Source organism: Oryzias latipes, chromosome 3 (genome assembly GCF_053564925.1).
Source record: "Oryzias latipes strain Hd-rR chromosome 3, Olatipes_Hd-rR_3.1".
NCBI classification, from domain to species: Eukaryota; Metazoa; Chordata; class Actinopteri; order Beloniformes; family Adrianichthyidae; genus Oryzias; species Oryzias latipes.
The window spans coordinates 17,287,778-17,311,626 of NC_136239.1; the positions used below are offsets into that span (position 1 = coordinate 17,287,778).

General features: G+C 38.2%; 1 protein-coding gene and 1 long non-coding RNA gene across 6 annotated transcripts in view; one reads left to right on the top strand and one right to left on the bottom strand.

Moving 5' to 3' along the window:
- cdkl5 (cyclin dependent kinase like 5) overlaps positions 1-23,849 on the bottom strand; it is a 44,379-nt gene that overhangs the window by 6,116 nt on the left and 14,414 nt on the right. Inside the window, exons 4-19 of one of the 5 annotated variants that reach the window (XM_011488726.4) lie at positions 19,672-19,717; positions 19,451-19,587; positions 19,037-19,157; positions 16,381-16,440; positions 15,661-15,751; positions 11,880-11,982; positions 11,288-11,374; positions 10,850-10,930; positions 10,568-10,743; positions 8,014-8,888; positions 6,785-7,125; positions 5,138-5,239; positions 4,733-4,835; positions 3,604-3,739; positions 2,980-3,085; positions 767-889 (exon numbers count right to left, since the gene is read on the bottom strand). In XM_011488726.4, the coding sequence (XP_011487028.1) occupies positions 767-889; positions 2,980-3,085; positions 3,604-3,739; positions 4,733-4,835; positions 5,138-5,239; positions 6,785-7,125; positions 8,014-8,888; positions 10,568-10,743; positions 10,850-10,930; positions 11,288-11,374; positions 11,880-11,982; positions 15,661-15,751; positions 16,381-16,440; positions 19,037-19,157; positions 19,451-19,587; positions 19,672-19,717 (2,688 nt within the window). Of the gene's footprint in view, positions 1-727; positions 890-2,979; positions 3,086-3,603; positions 3,740-4,732; positions 4,836-5,137; positions 5,240-6,784; positions 7,126-8,013; positions 8,889-10,567; positions 10,744-10,849; positions 10,931-11,287; positions 11,375-11,879; positions 11,983-15,660; positions 15,752-16,380; positions 16,441-19,036; positions 19,158-19,450; positions 19,588-19,671; positions 19,718-23,849 lie in introns of all 5 variants that reach the window. The other 4 variants (XM_011488722.4, XM_011488731.4, XM_020712718.3 and 1 more) reach the window with 4 other exon arrangements.
- On the top strand, positions 3,633-15,378 carry LOC144990946 (uncharacterized). The gene is made up of 3 exons (XR_013654822.1): positions 3,633-3,757; positions 14,311-14,356; positions 15,262-15,378. It is a non-coding gene; the product is annotated as an uncharacterized LOC144990946 (long non-coding RNA).

Genomic DNA, 23,849 nt, shown 5'->3' on the forward strand with positions numbered 1-23,849 from the left:
AGTAGGGCCACAGTTAAGCAGAATTATCTATATACTGTGGTAATATAACCCAAAATGTGGTGTCCATGCATGTGGATGCCAGATTTTAAGGTGTTAAAGTTTTAGTCAAAAATGTCTTTCTTAAATCTAAGCAGATTCCTAGTTTGTTGGTAGAAGAAGTTTTAAAATAACTTCAGTGTAAGTTTGAACTTTTAAATTAATCTAATCTATAAAACAAACGATTTTTACCCAAAAATTTGAAAGTCTAATAAAAGAATACTTGATGTACTGAATACAATCCTTTGTGAACTAGTGTGTGTTACAGCATTTCTTGATATTTTAGTGGTCAGGTTGCCAGTGTTGCAGCAGCCTCATGAGACCAAAGCTAACTTTGCTTCTGAGAGTTTCTCTTCATCATCAGAAGGAGACGAGCTTGCACATTTCCAAAGCAGTAACTTTTCCTTCAATCCAGAAAAACTGACACATTTCCCTAATCTGATATGCCCACAGTCTTCACATGGTTCCATAAAGTGAATTAGTTGATCTCACAAACAAGGGTTAGGTGAAAGTGTTTGACAAACAGCAAGACAATGGATGCATGAAAAGCGTGCAGTTTAAACCGAGCATTTTTGAAATCCTGTCAGTTTAGATTTGGAACTAAATTATCAAACTTTTGAGAGGATTTCAAAGCAGGTCTGGCGGATGTATTTGATGTTAACATGCAGCTGTAGAGTTGAGGTTAGATTACTGGTGAGGAAGGGTAGGGCGCGGGGGGCTGGTGTTGTACCATAGGCGAGGCCACTACAGGGAGGACTTTGACAGCTGCGTTGTGCTTTAAGCTATTCTTAGAGCTAAAAAGGGGGAAAAGGCTTTTCTTGATGTTGGGGTTTCTCCTGTCCTCCATGTCTGTCTGTGGAGCAGAAGATATACAGCCAACACTTTGAAACAAACCTGTGACAGCAAACAAAGAACAACTGCAGCAGGAGACCTTCAATCACATTAGGAGATGTAACACAAGAGGCACAGAGGAAGAAGGGTCATAAACAGTTATTTAAAATTCACAGAAGAAAATATTGTATCACTTTTAATTAACATTTCCTTTAAACAATCTATTTTCTTATTTTCTATTCCGTCATTTCCTGAATTGGACAGTCAATTTTTGTTCAAAAGGAGAGACCAAACAGGTGAAGATTTAAGATACAGGCATTCAACATTTTTTAAATGTAATTATTTTTAAGAAAACCAACGTATTTTGTTTTTATTTCTCAACATTTACTCAGCTACTTGTAAATGTCCTGAACTGTAAAAAAAGAATCAAGGAAACAAATGTGGTGCAGTGACACAGATCTACACTGCAAAAAGAAGGTGAAGATGAAGCAAGCAGAAACAAAAACCCTCCAGAGACATAAAGATGATCTGGAAACAAACAGGGCAAGCCCACAATGGGTTGTCTCTGATCCTAAAACTTGGGGTTGGAGACTGGGGTGAACACGAAAAACGGCTTTTGATCAGCTCAAAAAAGGTTCTTGCAAACTTTTTCGGTGCTTTAGACGTTGAAAGCAGCGCTTCATTCGGAACATGAACAGTGAAGGTGGACAGTTGTGGTCCAGATCTGGTTCACAACAAAAGTATTGTAAGGTGGAAGGAATTCCTCATAGCTCTGTTCAACTCCACCAACACCTCTGCCATTGACGAAGCATGAAGAGGGATTGCTGGGGCTGAATTTGCTTTAAATAGTTCTGTAGCAGCAAGACAGGAATGATCATCTGGAATTTCTGAAAGGTCTGTAGCTGATATGTTTATTCTGTAGCACAGCATAGATATCAAGAGCACGCCTTTTTAAACAAAAACCGATGGTGTATTACTCTTAAAGATCCCTAGTAGAAATGCAGTCCACATGTGTTTTTTGCACCTGAAGAAGGCATATGACCACATCAATCTAGAACTCTTCTGAGGGAGCTTTTATGGAAAACTTCACCATGGAGGGCCACTGGAATCCTAAACTATCGGTGAAACAGCTTGGTTTGCATGGCTACCAGGCCATGAGTCTTAAGGTTACAAAAGAAGCAATCAGGATCTGCGATCCTGATTGCTTCCTTTGCAAGGTGGCCTGTCCTTAAAAATGGGGTTTGAAACTCAGCTACATCCAGGAGAAACTCTGGGCAGAGTCAATGGTCCTCCACAACGAGAGGAGCTAAAACAATTTAAACAAATGGTTAAACCCCCACCTAGTGAAGGCTGGTGATGTACAACATGGGAGCAGAGGAAAACCTGCAGTGAACATACCAGGGAGACTACATCTCTCATCTGACCTAATGCCTCTCTAAGCTACTGGAAAAGCTAGAAGCGGTTGGCAGCACCTCAGTGCCCCTGCAACAAGAACCTTGGATGAAAAAAAATGGATGAATAGAAAGATAAATGGATGGAGGGATGATTCTGCATTTTTTCTATAGTATTTTTTTCTGGTCTTTGAATTAGCACTTTTTTACAGCTTTTTTGTCTCAGAAAAAATAATGTTTTCCTGACTTTCATTTGCAGTCTTTAAAAATAGTACTTTATACAGTTACATTTTTTTAATGAATTATTTTAAAATCCCTCCATGAGCTGCTGCTCTTACATAACCAATCTGATTAACTGCTAGTGGATATTGTATTTCATTTCTTCCAGATTTCCCAAGTTAACTTGCTAAATAATATGATAAGATGCCCTACAAAATCTAAATGATAGCACCCTCCAGCACATTTGGTAATACTAGGTCTCATTTTTAAAGTTGTGCTCCTGCAGTTATCAATCGAAACAACACTAATTGCCAGAGATGAGTAAAACTTTCAAGTAAAACGTGAAAGTCTGTTTTTGAGTCACATTGATCCTCTTTTAAAAAAAAATGAAAAACAATTATTGTAATTTTAGATCAAGAAGTAACGCATCAGAAAGCCAGCAAAAACACAAATTTCATTGTTTTCCGGGTAGGATTAAAGGCAGCAGCACAGAAAACCTTACTATTTGAGTCTTCTTCTTTTTCTTTTTCATGGATCTGAAGAAGCCTTGTTTCTCCTTCTCTTTAGTGGGCTCTGGAGGATTCATGACCATCGCTTCTGCAGTCGTCCTGCACAAAACATGAGGAAAAAAGTTTCTCGAAGGAACATGCTCTGCAATAATTGATGACTTTTCTCTCAGATTGGGTTTGTCTCATGCACACCAACAGAGAAATACATACAGTAAAAAAAGATAAGAGTGAAAAAAATACAACATTTGAAGGTCTATTTAGAAACACAAACACAACATTAACATGAAATAGTTTTCTTTGTTGAGAGGGGTGACAATACTTAGTCTTTTAATGTCTTTACATCATCATAATTAGCTTCAGTCTTTACCCTGCGACAGCTGAGTGAATAGATTCTAATAGCTAAGACTTAAAGAAGAGGAAGAAATGTTTGGCATAAAGTAGGATTCTATATTTAGCTAAGAAACTGGATAAATAAAGGTGTTTTTCTCTATATTCTTTTAACACGATGGACTCAGATTTACAGTGACTGTTTTTATGTACAGTACAGGAAAAGCCTAAAACCAAATGATTCTTCAACTCACATCTCATTGTGTTTGGCAAAAACAAAGACCACTAACCAGTCAAAAGCTGTCTGTCGTTTGGAGTGGTTTGCCATGGCAACCTGGTCACCGGGTACAACGGGCATGACTTGTCCTCGACCCTGACCGACACCTTCGTGGAAAGAAGAGGAGTTGTCCGGTCTGGGGGAAGGGACTGAAAAGGAACAATCAGGTCAGAAAAATTATTTCAAATTATGTGCAGTATGAAAAAGTTTCAATGAGTCCTAAATCTTCTAACAGATTGTAGGAAACTATTTGAATCAACAACTGAAGAAGATTATGACCCGACAAATCTGCATACTTCTTTGCTTTGTGGCTGAGTTGCTCTTGTTTAGGCCATATTGCAAAGGTGACATCCCATCACATTACTTCAGAATACTTCAGAATATTGCTTCAAAGGTGCTTGACTTTATCCACTTGTGGAAATGGCCCTGACTTAAACGTCTGATTATCGACTCTTATGTTCTTATATACACAATTTATAACTATACATAAAGGATCCGCAAACCAGAGTAAACATAAAACCTTGAATTTTCACTTAGCTGTTCCTTTTAAAGCTTTTAATGCCGGTTTTGCAGTGATAATTTTATGGGATGACTGTGTTTATTAACCATTTAGTACGGTGGCTCAGAGGGTCACTACATGCAACAGAACACAAAATAACACACTTCAATTCATCACATCAGAAAAAAAGATAACTCACAACACGAAACAATTAACTCAAAACGGAAGTATATCTGCAACGGAAGTTGATCTGCTTTTATTCTGATATTTCCGCTGGCCTAAAACATCAATCAATACAATGCCATATCAAGGCACACCTGTGCAATAATCATGCTGTCTAATCAGCATCTTGATATGGCACACCTGCGAGGTGGGATGGATTGTCTTGGCAAAGGAGAAGTGCTCACTATCACAGATTTAGACAGATTTGTGAACAATATTTCAGAGAACTGGTTATTTTGTGTATGTGGAAAATGTTTCACATCTTTGAGTTCATACCATAAAAAATGGGAGCAATAACAACAGTGTTGCATTTATATTTTTGGTCAGTGCACATGTATGTTACTGTTATGATTGACTTGTTGATGGACCTGGCAGTCCTCACAGTGATTTTAAAAACATATGTTGGCCCAGTGGGCCTCACCTCGATAGAAACTGCCAACTCTCCGAGGCATAGACTCAGTGAAGATCATTCGGTTCTCTTTGGAGGACCCTCCATCCTCATGAGGGTCGTGATACATGCTGACCTAAAAACACACACACAATGCGCGGTAGGAATACCTCAGGACAAACAAACAAACATTTTTTCAGTCTTTAAAATTATAAGTCATAATTTCATCAACTGATTGTTGTTAGAAATCATATTCTGTACTGCATTCATCACAAGACAGTCAGGACAGTTCTAGGGCTTTCGAGTGAAGTTACACTTATAGAAGCGACAATGTGCTGTGAAGCTGCTGTACTGAGTTTGAACATAAAAGGCTATGAAAACCAGCACTCTGATGGGCTGCTGTGCCGGATGAGGCAGCGAGAAATTAGGGGGTCGGACCTCATTTTTAGACAGCTGTGTATGAAAAGCAGCAGTGTTGTCCCTCGCAGAGTCTTTGATCGGGGCACAAGGGTGGCTCATGTCTTTAGGGGGCTGCTCACTCTGTAGAGAAGATGGACAGGTGAAGGTCAAAGCAGACTGGAGAAGCAGCATGGTGCAGTGGCAATGACAATGTGAGACAGAACCTGCAAATGCATCACTTTATAGCACACCTATAATCATGCAGACAAACACTGATTCAGTCGACACACAATAAAACAGAAATAAGCTTGTGGTCTTTTAACATACTTTACCATAAAATATATTGTGATTAAGAAGAAATGCAATTATTTCTGGCAAAGATTATTTTCCTGTTACATCTGAGAGCAATTGCTGACTTCCCATGCAGCCATAGGAGGCCTTCAAAGATAGTGTTTGTGCAGGAAGACCTTTGTGTGACACACAAAAAACGATGCTCTTTTTCCCTGTATTTTTAAACAAACACATTTACATGCACGGCACATAGATAAATCTATAATTCATATTTTTTTATGCTAAATGTTGCCATATCTAAGCAGCTTTTTACAACAGAAAGTGAATATCCAGTGAGTTTGATTCCCGAACTGCATTCGTTCCAGGGGTGGGGCAGAGAGAGTCCATGCTGGAGCCTATCCCAGTTATTATTGGTCAGGTCGCCAGTCTATTGCAAGGCCACACACAATTTAGAATCTCCATAAAGCATATTTTTGGAATGTTGTAGGATAGCACAAATGCACGAGGAGAACATACTAACGCCACACAGAGAGATCCCAGCTGGGATTCAAACCAGGGCCTTCTTGCTGTTAGGCAAGCGGGCGAACCACTACTCCATTGTACAGTCTATCTTAATTTCTTTATAGTATTTTATTTGGAACTTATTTGAGATTATGTTGTAAATGAATATTTATATTTATGTTATGTTTGATTTAATAACTTTTTTTAAATAAAGTATTGACTACATTGTGCTTTGCAGCTTTGATCTGAAAGGTTATGCTAAGTGTGTTATGAAACACAATGACTGTGCCATATCTGTTTACTGCACTGCTGCTCGCCTATTATTACTTACACCTTTTTTGAACTTTAATCTTTTTTGAACTTTCATCTCTTTTTAAATATTGTGCTTTTGCTTTTTATTATATTTCACCTGAAGCAGCTTTTTTTTACTGCAGAAATTGAGAACACATATTTGGTACTAGCAGCAACAGTTAAAGCCTTCTTCTGTATTTTAACCAGATATTGCAACCATATAAGTGCCTTTGGCTTGGATTAAAATTGACCGTTTTTGCACAAAGAGAAAAACACATTTTTAAAACTTTTTTGAATTTGGAAAATTAAATGATAAAAAGTTGTTTGTTTTTTTCAATAAATGTGCCAACATCAATAAAGATAAAACTCAAGTGAGTATAACCAAAGACATTGATTTTGATTGAAGCTTTTCCTTGAAATACTAACATTTGTTTTTGTTTATGTTTATTGCTCTATGACATTTCTAAGAGAGGGAAATCGATTGTGGAATGCACAACATTGTTACAATGCGAAGAAGAATGGTTTAAAGGCACTACATGAGGATTAGACAAATTAGATAACTATTTGCTACAACAGACCCTGGTGACGATGGCTGCCACTAACCCTGGTAAGGTCTTCGGTGCAGTCCTCTCTTGAAGAGCTCACAGAATGTCCAGTCAGGGTGGTGCGGTGCTGCAGCTGCGGGGAGAGCAGCTGAAGGCTGCTGGCTCTTGTCGGTATAGCCTGCCCTGGTGGGGGCAGGCCCGCCATTCCGCTTTCAATCCCGTGTGGTCGATGGCGTTCCCTTCTGACATACATGGAGTGGCGCTGAGGTCTTTGCTGAGAGGAGAAGGGGGAGGTATAGCCCAGGCCATAGTGATAGGACTCATGTGGAGAAGGCAGAGTGTGAGTGACGGGCATCCCTGCTCCTCCTGCATCTAGAAGGTCCGGACCACCAGCATTGTCTGAAGTACAAAATTTAAAATCAGAAGTGAAATTGAAAAGTTATCTAAACACTCAAAATATGATTTTTAAACTATTTGAACATCTCTGCCTTAGTTCTTTTTTTGCTTTAAATTTCTTTAGTGCATGGTAAATAAAAAGAGCACAATTATTCAACAAACATTAACGTTTTACAAAGCCAGTTATTCTTCTTTCCTCAAAAATTTAATGAAATATAAACATTTGTTCTCTTAATTAATTAACTAATCAAAATTGAAGGTGGAGGCATTTTTTAAGTAAATTAAACACCTACATAGATATATTTAGATTTGATTTTTTTAAAAACCTTTGTCAGGGGTGGATTTGGCCTTTAATCCCTAGGTTTGTGCTGCATTTTACCTGTTCTCCAAAGTGGCTTTTTTACTCTAAATTGATCAAGGGAGTTAAGACGAGGGAGAAAAAAAAAGTTGACAGAAAAAAAAGCTAGTGCTGGGCAACAATTCAACATTTCTTTAACGATTAATTGCATGATCTTTATTATTACTTACAAGTATTTGCAGCAACCAGCAAAATTTAAAAAATATATAAAAATGTTTTTGATTTGAAATATATATTTTTAAAAAGTAGTTTGAAGGTCCAATTGTTCAGTAGAAATATATTGTTTGTGTAAGTGTCAAAACCATAATCCGAACTTACCAGGTGTTCGGAGTGTTAATAAAAATGTTTGTTTACATGCCCAGCCCTAGAAAAACCCTTTGTGTTGTCCAGCGGCCTCACATTAATTAGTTACATTAATGTTAGTTGCATTAAAGTTAGAGCGTTCAAACTTGTATAAATGCTGTTTTAATCATGAACACTTCTAATAAAGAAATAAATTGGATTCAAATCTTGAAAATAACTTTGAAACCTACCTGGAGCTAAAGATTTATGTCTAGATTTGTGTCTTGATGAAGAGTCGAGTGTGCTGCTCTCCATGCGAGCGTTTCCGCTGCTCCGAGAAGCAGGGCTGTGCCCAGCTCGCTCACTGTGTCGAGCAGAGGGGCTGCCAGGGGGTCCTGGAGGACCTGAAGGTGAGTTGAGGTCTAAACAGCTGGTGGGGAAGAATCTGGCACTTGGCCCCACACCTGCAACTGTGTTGGAGTTTGGATCATCAACGTGAAGCCGGCCGTCGCTGAGGTTCCCCACAGATTTGGCGTCGCTCAAAGCATTGTGGCTTTTTGACAGGCTTAGATAAGAAGCAGAACTTTTAGAGGATGAAGACATGGATCCGTGAGCAGAATCAGCCATACTGTGGCCATGGCGTCCGTGCTGTTTCTCTGCTCCCGACTGTAAGGTGTTGGTTTTATTTTCTAGAAAGTTATGGCGGCCAAGGGGTGGCTGCTGCTGTTGCTGCTGCTGCTGCTGCTGCTGCTGCTGTTGCTGCTGCTGTTGCTGTGAGCGAGAGGAACTTGGTTTGCTATGGCCATATTTCCCCCCATGTCCTGGATCCGACAACTTTGGTGAGGGCCCCAAGTTGAAATCAAACTCTGTCTTGTTTTTTGCTTCTTTGGGACTAAGAAGGTGTGGTAGGTTGTTGTTGGCAAGGTCTTTGCTGGATGACACAGAGCGATTGAGGGTCTGGGACATGTACTGGGCTTTGGGGTGAAGTGTAGGACTTAAACTGGATGGAGCTGGCTTGTTTCCATTCAGAAAACTCTCATTGCTAAGGTGATGAAGGTCACCATGGCGAGGGAGGCTGGAACATTCTTTGCTGTTGGAGTGACGACTTGAGCTCTTGTTGTGACTCCTTGAGGATGAGAATGAGGGTCACTCAGCTTTCACACCATAAGTCAACTCTAGCCAATATTGTTAATGTATTATTACATTTTTTCAGTAGGAATGATAAATAATAATAAAAATTCTCTTAAACCAGAGGATTGCTTTAAAATATAAAATATTACACGTTTCCAATTACTTTTTGAGATGTTTATTGGACCTAAATAATAGGGGGTGTAATTACGTTCCGTTTGTATTATTGTGATGTGGAAAAACTTTATGAAACCAAAATGTGAATGGATTTGCCATTAATTGTTGTTTACTTGTTTGTTTGTACACATATTTAATTTACAATTGATTATTTTGTAAGAAATACAAGGAATCTGGAAAACTTCAGCTGCTCTTTTCAGTATCAGGTATTTATCTCAGAGTCACACTGGTGGGATTTTTTGCTGAAAATGTACTTGAACGATTTTAGGTAGGTGAATTAGATCGTTCAAAATGAACCAATAGGATATGAATCTAATTGTCATTAAACTGAATCCTTAAACCCCTACTAAATAATGAATTATGTCCTAAGACGAGTTGTAGTAGGAAGCAAAGATGATAACATGAGAAAATACAAAATGAGCTTTCAAAAACAATATAATAAATTTAAGAGACAAAAAACTCAATTTTAATATATAAGCCCCAAGTAACAAAATATATTTATGCCTTAAATCTATCTTATTAATGACAGAATTTGCTATCAAGTGGTTTTAATAACTGACAATGAGTTGTTTATGCAGCCACACCAAAATAGTTTTTACTCTATGAATAGCCTGTTTATTCCACAAAAGGCAATTTCCTATCAAACCAGATTTAAATGGACCACTTCAGGATCTGCTCACTCTACAGCGGTGAAGTTTCTAATATTTGTTCAGGTGTGCTTAATAAAAAAGTCACTTTTGAGAAAATTCACTTCCAGGAAAGTTCTTCATCCCTGGATTCCAACATGTCTTAAAAATGACCTTTTGTTGTTCTTCTGGACGTCTCTCTAGTCGTAATGTGTTGTGTGATAATCACCATCATTTAGGTCTGACAGCTGCACTAAAAAATTCAACCGGGGGCAAATACTTTTTACTTTACTAGAAACTAAACCAACAAAGCAGCTGCAAAAACAAAAATAGACCCCTCAGAAATAAGTCAAAAAGTCTTACCTCGTCTGCAGATTTTCTTTAAATAGACGAAAAAAATCTGACAATGGGTTTTGAATAACGGTCTTATCGAGAAATCTTACTTTTAAAAAAATTGTAAATTAAGATGCGTTTTCTTAAACTAAAATTCTTTGCCTTTGAAAACCCTGCTTAAAAGAAAGACTTTTTTTTCTTGCAAAGCAGAAAATAAAACAATTTTTCTTAAAACAAGGGTCTTTTTACTTTCTTAAGAGTCTGTTTTTGCAGAGTGCTTCTTTGATACACTGTGAAAGTGTGTTGAGTTTGTGAGATCATTGTTCTTAACCAAGGCCACAGGGTGGAATCACACAACACAACAGCCCTCATCAGTATTTTACACTGAATTCGAATGTCTTCTGTGAATGGATTTCTTCAGCTAAATAAGGCAAGTCCAAGTAAAAAGAAAGAAATAAAACTGCGATTAACTTGATCAAATCTAAATTTAATACTACAAAGATCAGTAGTATGTGACTCAGGTGGAGGGCTTTGTTCAAACCTTGTAGGAACTGTGTTTTCCCCATGATGGTGTGTTTTCCTCTTGGAGGAGCACGGTGGGTTTGGAGATGAAAGAGAAGTTCTTTCACGCTCTGCCTGCCGTAGAGGCTGGAAGACTGGGTGGTTCAGGCTTTGTTCTGTCAGATAGCGCTCAGTTGGGTTTAACAGCAGCAGACTCTAAGCAGGAGAGGATGTGGACAGAACAGTTTAAAGTCTTCAGGTTTCCAATTTCCCAAATTGATTTAATTATTAACCAAGTTTTGATCTTTGTTTTTCCCTTTACCTTCATCAAATCTAACAACAGGCCACTTAAGATCCCTTGGTACCTTCTCTCCAAAGTCTGAGGATGAGTAACTGAAGGGAACTAAAGAAGCACAAACAATGAAAAATAAGCTTTTTTTTGGCATTTTTATGAGGAAGTCCAGCATTTATACAGTAAAGATTCCTGGCACAAAAAAAATTAGCTCTCAGCTCAAATCACAGACACACACTAGCAGGTTTTTTAGTCCGAAGGGACATTTTCATTTGTTGCTAAACTGAACACCAACCACCTATCACATGAGTCATTGCAATCCACTCTGTCATGGTGCTGGGAACACCGCCATAAAAGACACAGTTAGAAGGAGACAAGCTAAGAGACAAGGACATGAAGCAAAAAGGGAGAGATGAAGGCTGACTGGAGAAGAAGTGCAGATTTGACTGCAGTTGAGGCTTTTCCTACCCTAATGCCATGGAATCGTGGGTTATTGTAGAAGAGTTTCATCTGCTCTGCAGGAAGTGGACCCAAAACCTTTTGAATGGTGAAGAGCTGGAGATAAAACAGATGCTGCATCAGGGCTGGTGCTACTTTTTATGTGATATCACAAAGGTTCATTGAACTCCAGTTCTGTGTGATGTTATATAGTGGAAAAAAAATAAATAAATAATAGAAATTGTATCCACATTTCAAGATTTAGAATTTATGCTGGATTGCTCACCTTTTTTTTTTTTTAGCAATAAAAGATCAAAGTTCTTGTGAGTTTGTGAAATCTGAAAGTGCTAAAAGGTTTTTTTTAATAGAAACAACTGCAGTCTGCAGACAGAGATCATGTGCCAAAGTTACTTCTTTGCTTCTTTGGAGTGAGTAAGATTATAAAAGGTAGAACGATTTTTAACCTATCAAAGTTTCTGTCTGAAAAACTGCATAAATGGAGGAAATTTGTCCTTTTAGATTGAAAAGCTTTAAAGTCTTTGCATTTGATTAATTTCCATATGCCACAGTTTCTCTTTTTTCTACATAGTCGTTGTCAACCACTTATTGCTCCACCACCCACCTGATCAATCTCACTTTCCCCTGGAAACAGAGGCTGTCCATCACTCAGCTCTCCGAGGATACACCCCACCGACCACATGTCCACCGCCTTCCCATAGGGAGCCCTGGCAAGGAGAAATGAAACTTTTTTTTTAACAGAAATACTAATTTGGAAGAGAGCATTTGAACCTTAGTGACCCTCACAAAAGAAATGCTTTTGAAAACAAAAAACTAATGTGAAAATGGGAAACTAGAAGGTATTGGTGGATGTCTAAATGGACATTTCTGATGGTCCTCATTGGTGAATAAACTAAAATTATGGATTTTAGGCTTTTTCCCAGAGAGAGGATCAGCGAGAAGGTTGTTTCGAGTGAAACAAGCTGATGAGTCTGGTGAAAAATGGTGAGATCTGGCAGCAGAGATGCAAAGGAACACTGGTGTTGGAGGGAGAGAGAATTTCAGTGGGCGGCATTCAAACGCCGTCTCAATAAATGTTCCAGGGCATTTTCTAAATCAAGCTACAGCAGATGACGCTTAGCTTTCTCCATGCTAGAACGGACATTTGATACCCCCAAAAAATCCTAAAACAAGGAAAGCAACACGAGAAGATGTGTTTATGACAACCATAACTGTTTCACATTGATATGAGAATAATTCCCAAAAGCCAGTAAAGTCGATTATTTTCAACATGGCTGTAATATGGAGGAACCTTCCTACCAAGGATCATTAAATAAAAACATCAAAGAAATCTTTTACAGATATTGGCTTAATAATGCATTTTTGTGCAGAACCCTTTAAAATATAAAGTGGTCAAAGTGGCGAAATGCAACTACCGGAGGGCAAAATCCAGATTTTTAAGTCTACAGAAGATTGTGGAAGATTGTATCAAAAAGTATAAATGACTTCAAACCTTGAGCATAATAATAGGGAAAAAACATTTACTTTTCTCACACTAATGTGATATATTGTTAGCATTTTTTTATGGTGAGACAAAGGGAGACAACGCCAGACCCACTCACTGGTTAAAAACTATAGCTTCACAAACAATGGCTGTTTAGCTTTGACTCTATTAGTAGGTTAAGAGTAAAAAAAGTATGAACGAAAAAGGCATAAACATGACAAGACGTTTGATATTTAGATCTGCGTCAGATGTTGCTATTGTGCTGTGTGAAAGTTTTTTTTTAAGTCAGCAACAAACGTGGAGCTAAAACACTGAAATGTTGCAACTTTCATTAACTTCTAATATAAATTCAAATTCTGTGTTGGGTTTGTTAATTCAGAACACATGCAACATGTGCTGTGCATACAACATGGTGACTTTACCATGAATACATACATATTCCAGCTATAAGCCTGGCCATTTCATGTGTTTGAATTCAGAATTGGGATTAGATCAGCAAAGTCAATGTCTTGTCATTGTTTTCTAAGGCAGGCAGAACCTAAACTGTTAGATAACACTTGGGAGCATTTTTCACACTTCCTGTTATTGCTGGGAGCACGAGGACACAATGACTCGTTGGCCTAGGATTTGAACATCTGAGCAACTAGATATAGACAGGCTGCATTTCCAGCTCGAACCTTAAAGCGCCGTCTCCTCTGAAGAACCATACTGCATTATTGCTTCTTAGAAAGGCAGTGTTTTTTTGGGGGGGCTAACCCAGTCCACTTTGTTTTGTGTCTTCTGGACACTTTAACTTCCTTACTGCGATTCCTCTTTGATTCTCTAAACTGATGGCCTTCTACTGCATGTGAGACAAAAAAAACACAGTTTAAAAGAAAAGTGTTGTTTTCCTACAAAACACAATGTTATACTTGCAAAGATGCAGCTGGATTTGACTTTTTAGTTCTAACTGGTGTCTTGTTATCTGAACTCTGCTCTCCACAAAACAACAGCCCACAGATATTGATCTCAGAGTTTTAACAACTGCCATGGGAAGTAACAGTGAATTTCTTTAATACAATTTTCTTGCATTGTTAGTTTATTGTTGTCAGTTTGTAAAAATCTTGGTTTGGGATTTATTTGATAAGATCTGCACTTGCTGTCATCTGTTCTGGTTATTTTCCTCCTTGTGGTGTCTTCCTCTTTATTTTGTCAGCATCATAACTCATACATTTTGTTTCGTAGCGCCACCGTTTTACACACAGCAAACATAGCACGGCAGTTCTGTCTAATTTTAGTGCAAGCCATTTTTAAGAGTTGGTGGTAATCAGAAATAATGCTTATGCAACGCTGGTCTTTTTTTCTATGGAAACAAAAATATGAATGGCAGCTGTGTAAGAATTTCTCTCTTTTCAAAACACGTTTTCTTTTTTTTTTCTATGTGAGTATCTTTGCCTTTCCACTAATAAGCTGTCAACTCAGTTCAAAATGATGTTTCATCTGGTCAAACCACCTCTGCACCCCACTCCCCATGACACTCACGGCTTCGTGACATGTTGTTTTTTTCATGCAGGCACACTGCAGCAAGCTGTGTTCTCCAGCCCATCCACAAAGAAGAGGTAAGACGAGAATTTCTGCATTTCAAGCTACCAAAACACAGCATCAATGTGTGGAGCCACATCTGAGCAGATTCAAGGCAAAAACAGTTTTTCCACATAAATAAAATCTCATTTGAGATTGAACATGCTTTTATTTAGATATTGACACAACAGTTTGGAGCATCGATGACGATAGATATAGATTAGTTTAAGAAAAAATAGAAAATAAACAAAAAGACTTGTGTTTCTATTTAACTATGGGAACTTTGTTCTGGTGATGAACTGAATAAAGATTGTACGTTGACATTGTAAGACAGCCATGCATAAATATCTTGAGAACACAGCTGACAAATAATCAAAACAAGATTCCCAAAACAACTCCTATGTCTCGCTTACAAACTTATTCCAACAGCATTTTCTGTTTGCTCCTGATTTACAACAACTTGAATAAAGAAATAGTCAGAAATGCAATTTGAAGTCTAATTTTCTATAAAGAAGTCCTCCATAAACAGAAACATGCAATAAGAACATGTTAAAAACATCAAAAGTTGAATTGTAATCGGAGTGGGTCCTTAAAGGAAACTGCACTGTAAAAATGTGCGGAAACTTCTCCAGTAGGAGGTCTCTGCCTCTCCTTGTAAAAGGTAAAGGAAATCTGTTTCTGAAACTATCAGCAAAACTTTACATAACAGATTTGTTTCAATATTTACTTTTAAGGTTTATGTTTTTAAAGTTTACATGACAAACTCCAGACCAAGACAGAAAATGACGAGGAATTGTTTTCCGTTTTGGTCTTTTTGGAGTAAATAGGGGGTATCTATTTTTCCCCCCACTCTTCTCTTTGTGACCCAATGGAGAGCTGTCATTTCCATTTGTACTAATCCCCGCCTTCTTAAGCAGTTTCTTCTCCTTTTCTTTTTTTATAGACCAAAACGGCCCACACTGGGGATGCACAAGTCAGTCACAACCAGCAGGAGAGCCCATTCTTGCCTTACAGAATAATTCTGGTATAAACTAGTACTTCTCATTTCGTCTGCCTGCACACTGCCTTCATTTTAAATCATTCTACTTGTCATCTGAATCCTTTCTCTGAATAGCCAGCATGACACATTTGGGATCTTTGGAAACTTTGAAATGACTTTGCAACAAGAGACACAATGGGTATTTATGGTTTCTCGGCTATTATTGTACAGCTTGTGTCAGACACTAAAAACATCTTTTTTTTTTTACGCTGAGTAATTTGAGATACTTAAAAAATGGTGGAAAACACTTACAGTGGATGAAGCTGTGTGATGAGCAAAAATGAAGCATCTATAGGATCTCACCCCAGCAGCAGCTCTGGAGAGCGGTACCACCTTGTGGCAACATACTCAGTGTAGTTGGCATCTGTCCCTTCAGACAGGTTACGCGCAAATCCTGAGAGGAAAAAAAAATCTATACTTTAAAAATGTGATAGATTTGACTGTCAGTCTGATATTTTGATGCAAAAAGAAAACACTTTTTTTCCACACGATTGAAATAAATAGCAATAAAGAAACATTCAGACTCGAGGGAAAACTAATGTGTCATGTTGACATGTGACCAGACTTTAATTAGTTGGGTCTCTGCAGGTGGTCAGAGACTGGGCTTAAGTTATCTAGAGAACAAAATCCATTTTAAGCACAAAAAATCACAACAAACAGAACGCCACTTCCAACAGTGAATAACAAACAAAATCTCACCCCAGCTGACTCAGTTGGATTGCATTAGCCAATTATGCAGAGCTAACTGACTGTGTGATTTTGTTAAAAAAAAATCATTAAAATGGAGAAAATACACCTAGAAAGCAGTAAGAACGGTCACATTAATGTCATTTGTCTGTTTGATACAGCTATAAATCAGCACCATTAATGAACTGTTTGAAATGAATAGATCTGTCAAATCAATCCCATTAGCAACTACTGTTCAGAGAAGTTGCTTTTTACAGGATTGTTTGGACATTTTCCAAAAGCAGTACTGAAGGACAAATAAGGAGACAGCGAATCGAAGGTGGTAAAAGGACTGACCAAAGTCGCAAAGTTTAAGAACATCATTGGAACTGATGAGGAGGTTTTCTGGCTTGATATCTGGAAAGGAAAGGGAGAGGATTGCAATAAATCAGTTCCCGGATTTCTAGAAAATTGCTAGAAAAATCTTTTCTCTTTAAAGAAATATAGCTTCAAACCACAATTTTTAATAGTATTTTAGATTTATATTTGTTACTATTGTTTTTTACTGAGTGTATTAATAAAGGTTCTATTTGCCAACAAGATAGCACATCACAAACAAGCCTTTTGTCTGAAGTGTATAACTGTCTGGTTTCAAAAGTATAGAAGTAGAAAAAATGAGAACTGGTTTCTTGTGCAGACAAGAAAGTGTGTGATCCACATGAGAAACCAAGTGTCATTTGCACACAGGAGATATTACCAGTGTCAGTTACCTGAAATGGACATTACATGAGCTTATTGAGTTTTTTTTTTACATTTGGACTCGTCTGCAAAGACATAGCAGCTTTGCTTGTCCAGCGTCACCATTATTTTATCTCTGAACGTCACCTACAAGTTCTAGTCATGTGGTTTGTTTCAAAGCAAGAGATACATTTGCTTTGTATAACTGGGGCGCTGCACACGAGTTTCATTCTCGTGAGCACCAGATACTTTCTCGTGCACATTAGAAACTGGTATCAATTTTCTTTTTTATTACTTTAGATGGATTTAAATATGTGTTCCGTATGAAGGCTTTTTTTTAACCCTTGTGCTATCCTATGGGGTCAAGATGACCATTGACGTGTTATCCCTATCATGACTAAGGTGGATAAAGGTGGAGAGGATTTCATGTACCGTAATTTCCGGACTACAAGCCGCTACTTTTTTCCTGCGTTTACAGCCCTGCGGCTTGTTCAGTGATGCGGCTAATTTATGGATTTAATTAGCGGCAGCCATGTACGTACTTTCGAACTCAGTGAATAGTTTGAATTCTTTATCTAACACCAAGCACAAGGCATTTATATTCAACACACCTCTAAGCAGCCAAACAGCATGGACTTGACTTCAGGTCTTAGACACTTCAGTTATGGTTCAACAAAATGAAACACGCATGCCCGGCCGCATCCCAGAACCCTTTGGTGCCATTAGACCCAATGTGCACCAGATCGCCGCTGCAATATGATGAAGCTTTCAAGTTAAAAGCAATCGTTAAAAGCAGCGTAAAAAAGTCCACCGTCACCAACGGGTTTGGAAAAGCCGGTTTGCTGCGTGACGGAGAGAACAGCGCATGGAGTGAATTTACACTCCCTTTACGGTTTCTAAGGAAACCGTAAAAGCGGAATTTTGCTTTGAAAAATTCACAGCCTCCGTGTGAGCTGGAGACATCTTCTCCTGCTGATTGAGCTGCGGGGCCGATGGCAGTCTGAAGGCTCCCACACGTAACAACGCACCCGCCCCTCATACACAAAACGTACAGTATTAAGTCCGATTGCTTTGCACAGAAACGATTTGCTCCATCCACCGGCGCAACGGGGACGAAGTGCTCCTCCTTGAAGCCGCCCTGGCCAGAGGTGTCGGAGTAGATAGGAAGGGGAGACAAGGAGCGCGCGGGGCGGGAGCGGAGCGCAGAGGCTTCTGAATTCTGACGCACGCGCCGCACTGAGGCGCGCGTATCACGCTGAGGCGCGCGCTTTTCAGTCGCCGCTGCTGTATTTTACCGGTGTGTTTTTTAACCAGCCCTGTTACTCCCATAACGCTGCCGCGACACAAGCGGAAGGAGAGCTGTACCCGTTCACCCCTCCATGCACTGCTGCTCATTCTTAAACACGTACAACAGAATGGCGAGCCAGGCATTGGCCCCGCCTTTAGCCCCTAAGACTCATGGGAAATGTGGAATCGCAGATGTAAATTTCCTCATCATAACTGAGGGATGTAATGTTGATTATATGGTTACTGTTTGTAATTTTATGTATGATACCTAGATTGTCAATAAGTAAAAAAAAAATGAAATAAAAACACCATAACTGAGGGACTTGTGAACAGAATAGAGGTCCATGCTGTTTGGCAGATGTCAATACACTCAAATACATGAGCCTGAGGCAAAGCTGGCACCACCAACAATGTGCTAATGAATTGCACTCACTCTGTGATGCTGGCCGTGATCTGTCAGGATGACAATATCGCCTAACACATGCGCGGCTTGTACTCTGACGCGGCTTGTGTATGTATAAAACTAATTAAACACGTGAAAGTGGGTGGGTGCGGCTTGTAATCGGGTGTGCTTTGTAGTCCGGAATTTACGGTAATCTATGGAAACAAGTGAAGATCACAAATCATTGTAGAAAAAAGTTCAGCGCACTGTCTTGTGGGTCTAGATGACCCAACTCCCAATGTCAAAGTGCCTAGGATAGCACAAGGGTTAAACATGCTGCTGTATCATGATTTTATATAAAATTTGAGTGATGGTCAAGGTTTTTTAATTTCTTTTGTCTTTGTGACATCAGTACCGAGCTTAATATCACCTTAAAACACTAAAAGCGAAATTGTCCACTGATACCTGAAATGTGTTACCGATAGGCAAAATTTACCAACTGCCAAAAAATATTTGGCAGTTATTGAAACTATTCATTTTTTTAATTTAAAATTTGCTTTTGGTTTGGATTCATTTTAAAAGTAGAATTTTTCTTTTTATTCTTACCTCTGTGCACTATCTCATTTTTGTGACACCAGTTGATGGCTTTGATGAGCTGGTAGATGTAGCTGCGAACTTTATCCGGTAATGCACCATTAGGAAATTCTTCCAGCAGTTCAAGCATGTTCTGGAAACCGCAGCATATGTGCACACAAAGAGAGAGCCAGAATGAAAAACAGATGCTTTCTGCAGCCACGTTTATACATATATATATATATATATATATATATAGCTCCTGGTATTTCCCTGGTAACAAATGGGGAATACCGTTGCTCACTAACAGCACGGTTCATATGTTGCTATGGTGACAGGGATTTTATGGTAACCTGCATAGTCTCGACATCCTCAAACTTAGATGTGAAACGTCTACACACTGTGCAGACTTAGTGAAGCATACATGGCAAAAATCATGAAGCTGACCCTCTCAACATATTCAAAGACAAGGTAGAGCTTCCCCCTCCTGCGAAAAGCCTCCTTCAGCTCAACGATGTTGTCCTGCTTCAGCGTGCGAAGCATCTTCAGCTCCCGAAGAGTCGTCTCTTTAACCTCCTCATTTTCTGTTTGGAAATTCAAAGAGAGGCATGGTACAAATGTATTTCCTCATGCCCCTAACCTTCCACTATTTCTCACCCACTACTCACCCTCACTGTCTTTGAACTTCTTAATGGCCACCAGCTCATTCGTTTCCTGGGAAGACAAAGACTGTGAGTGTTGGCCAAGCCAAATGCAAAAAATTACCAGAAAACAGTCACTTTTGAAAAGAAAATCACACATTTCGAAAATATTTAGATGATAACACTATAAGGAGACTGGAGACGAGCTTTTTTTAATTAAGTTTAAAGCGAAACGTTTTGTGTGTTGGGGGGGGGGGGGGGGGGTGAGAGATGTTGTATCTGTGGTTTTTATTTTTATGTAGTATCAGGGCTGTTATTTTTATGATTGGCAGGTAGGTGTACTCATGGGTGGATGCAGTAAAACTTTCATTTTACGTTGACCTGCCATTTCACTGAGGCGGGTGGATAAACTCAAGTTGTCAACACCCATTTTAGGCTTGTTATTCTCTGTACAGTGTATCAAATGTTTCTTATCAGTTGCTGTGGCTGAAATAATTAATGTGTGCTGCATATAAGGCCCTGTTTTTAATTCTTAGAAAAGAATATTCTTCTTCATCTGCAATTCAATTTAATCTTTGTTTGATTGAATAATGACACTGGGGAACATTTGTAAACGGCTTAATGTTTGAAGAACGCAAACAAATCTTTTTATATAATTCTTATAATTATGGTTGAACTATACATTTTTGAGAGACTGGTCTAAAACAGCTTAGTTTTAAATATTTCCAAAATGCCTGCAGTCAAGGCTTTATCAAATACCATTTTTTACATACCCAAGAAAACCTTTTATACACTTTTTTTGTATTTTCATAATCATGATTTTCCATTAACAAAAAAACCCGATTTCACTGTTATTTCTTGGGTTAGGCAATGATGTGATAATATTCTGATAAAACTAAACTAAAATTCTAAAATTCATTTTCCAGGTAAAGGCCATACTTTCATTATCATAGCTCTAACACTAAAATTATACACCGCTGTCTGACATTTTTTGCAGATATTGACTTTGTAAGCTAAATTATTCATTTTATGGAAATAGACTAAAAAGACCAGTAACTGTGGTTAATTTCAGCAAAACAAGTGTGACCTTATTGGAAAATTGTTTCTTTTTTGTCATGTATGTGAAATATTCAGGCTGGAATAAACAAAAGGCCGTGGGTAAAAGGAAGTATCTAACCCTTTAGTGTCCTTGGCTGTCCTTCTTTTAGCTCTGCTTTCTAGATAGAATAAGACAGCAGTCAGCATAAGTGTTGAAGAGGGAGGCAGTGCAGTCAGGACACGCTTGTCAATGGCAGTGATCCCCCTTATACTACGCAGGACTATTGTGAGACTGAGCTCATAAATACAAAGTTGCCTGCTCAGACGTTTTTGCTTTAGTGACAAATCTCATAAAATATTGTGGGTTTGATGCTTTGACAGCAAAAAAATACAGTCTGAGGTCACACTTTCATGAAGAGAACATATCCGAACAATTGACTGGAATGATTTTATCAGACAGAAAAACACAAACATGAAGAAGCACTTTAGCATTGCTAACATTTTTAATAGGGGTGTAACGATCCATTTTAGAGATAGAGATAGAGATTGAGATATTTTTTATTGATCCCACGTTGAGGAAATTAAATTTTTACAGCAGTTCAGTGCAAAATAGAGAAAAAAGAACAACAGCAATGTGCAAAAAGAATGAAAGGGTGTTTAAAAATCGTTTAACAACGATTCGTTTCATATCAAAACTTGTGGTTAGTGATATGATTACGGTAATAGTCGATATTGGTTCTTTTTGAATGATCTGATTCACTGATCTGAAATCAATCCACATAAAAACAATTCAAACTGAACAATATGAGAACATTATACCACACTGTTTGATCACATGTCAGCAAAACTTTTTGCTGCCATCATGTGTGTTGTTGGTTGGTTGTTTTTATGTTATGTTTATGTTATAGTAAATTGAACTTACCGTACCTAAATCTAAATGGTATTTTTCCATATTGATATAATCTATTTGTTTTATTTTACAATGATTTTACAATGGTATAGGTCGATTTGATTAACAATTTGCCTCACACAGATCGATCTGGTTGGATAAATCAAGTCATCAATTATTGTTTAACATCGATTCTTATGTATAAGTGTACTAACGATTTGTGTGAACAGTTTCTTTAACCTCCACACATTTACTTCCAGGGTCACTTTTACATGTAAAAGAAATCTTTAAATGCTTGAATTTGAATCAAATAGAGGGAAATATTGAATAGCTAATCAGTTTGATTCAATTTTTACAACAAACACTGTATCATTGCATAACCAAGGTGAAACAACAGCAACTATTTAAAGCTTAGTTTTTATAGTGCAGACCATGTAGTTCTGTGGTTTGTTACAGAAAGCAGCAATGGTAGCAAAGCTGTATATCAGCTTTAGGTTCATGTAACCATGTAAACTTCCCTAAAACAGACAATGTTATATTTAATTGTTTAAGACTATCTAAAAAGTTATATGAAGCAATTTAGGATCAGCAAATATTTCCACTAACGATTAGACTTGTTTATGTTGAATCTTATCATTCAGTGCAGAACAGGTCTGTCAGCTGTAAATTGAATGAAGTTAAAAAAGAAGGCATGAACCACAAGTCTGTGGATTTACTGTCTCTTCCTATTTGTCGGCCACTTAAGCAGACTATCATTTAATAATTATCAACCTTAATTAATTAATAGGTCTTATTTTGTTAATGCACAGAGACGTCATAAAGGCACCAGAAGACTGGCTAGCATGTAGGTTGTGGTATTGTCACTTCCAAAATCCAAAGTGAACATAACACATAAGCCTCCATAAAAACACCTACATACACTGTTAGAACACTAGCATGAAGTGGCAGAAAAAAAATCTTGGCACACTTTTGTATGGCTAATTAAATATTGTGTCAAACAATGTGTAGTGTTAATGGATTTTTTTTAATGCAGCTTTGGTTTTAGCCAAAAATGTGTTGTCCCGTCGCTGCCCTCAGTCATATACAGGTCTGCTGATGATTTTTAATAGGGTGACCCATTTACAAACAGCATAGTCTCGTAGTCTCTGTATTCAGCAGCTCCCTCCAAAGCTCCTCTTGGCTGTTGCACACAGACACACATTTTGTCTTTCTCCCTTTTTCTTTCACTCTGCTTCCAGCTGGGAAAAGTAAAAATAACTCCCTGCAGAAAAGTTTAAAAAGCTTTATTGACAAGGTCTCAGTCTTTGACTTCACATGTGGAAAATGATTCTTCTTTGCTGTTATGTAAGTGGGAAACTTGTCTCATGTCACCTCTAAAATATGGGGGAAAAAAGACATTGCTGCACTTAGACTACTGCTAACGCTTGCATGCAGAAGACATATGCTAAGACGGACACATTTACAGTTCAGGGAAGTCAAAAGAAGTTAAATTACTAATTTAGAAGAGCATGCTTGCCTGCAGCTTGTCATGCACCGGTGAAAGCAACTCTTGGTTTTTTACAAGTTCTTAAAGTGGAGCAGCTCAGTCAACACTTCAAGTGTTGTCCAAGTATTAAAATCAAATGGTAAATGGTGTATACTTATCCAGTGCTTTTATTACCTTCCATTAAGGCTCAAGGCGTTTTACAGTCCCATTCCCCCATGCACACACACATTCACACACTGATGGAGGCTCTGCACTGGCGCCAACCTAAAACCACCAGGAGCAACGTGGGGATCAGCATCTTGCCCAAGGACATGTTGACACATGGGTGGGCAGAACATGAACCAAACCCTCAATATTTCAATCAGAGGTCAACCGCTCTACCTTTGCACCACGGCCAATTTAAATAAAATATTGAAGATTGACAAAGCAAATTGCATTGTGTCTGGACAAAAAGATGATTACAGTTAAGAGCAAATCTCAAAAATGCCAGTGTTGGTTATGTGGCTCTGTCTGAGCTCTTTGTACACTCACTATCTGAGCCGGCTAGAACGTATTTTGGAAAATGTTTTCCCTGTTTGTTTATTTTGGTAGAGTTGGGCTTTACTGTGTGCCTCATGCCCAAAATAGAGCACGTGTTGTAAAATCAAAGGTAAATGTAAAGTTTAAAGGCCCAATCCGATCATCTTTTGATATATTTTAAAAATGTTCCTAGTGATCTTTTAGTTATGATTATGCAGTTTTAGCCAAATTTGATGAGGAAAACAAAGACGTACATGGATCTATTTGTTTACA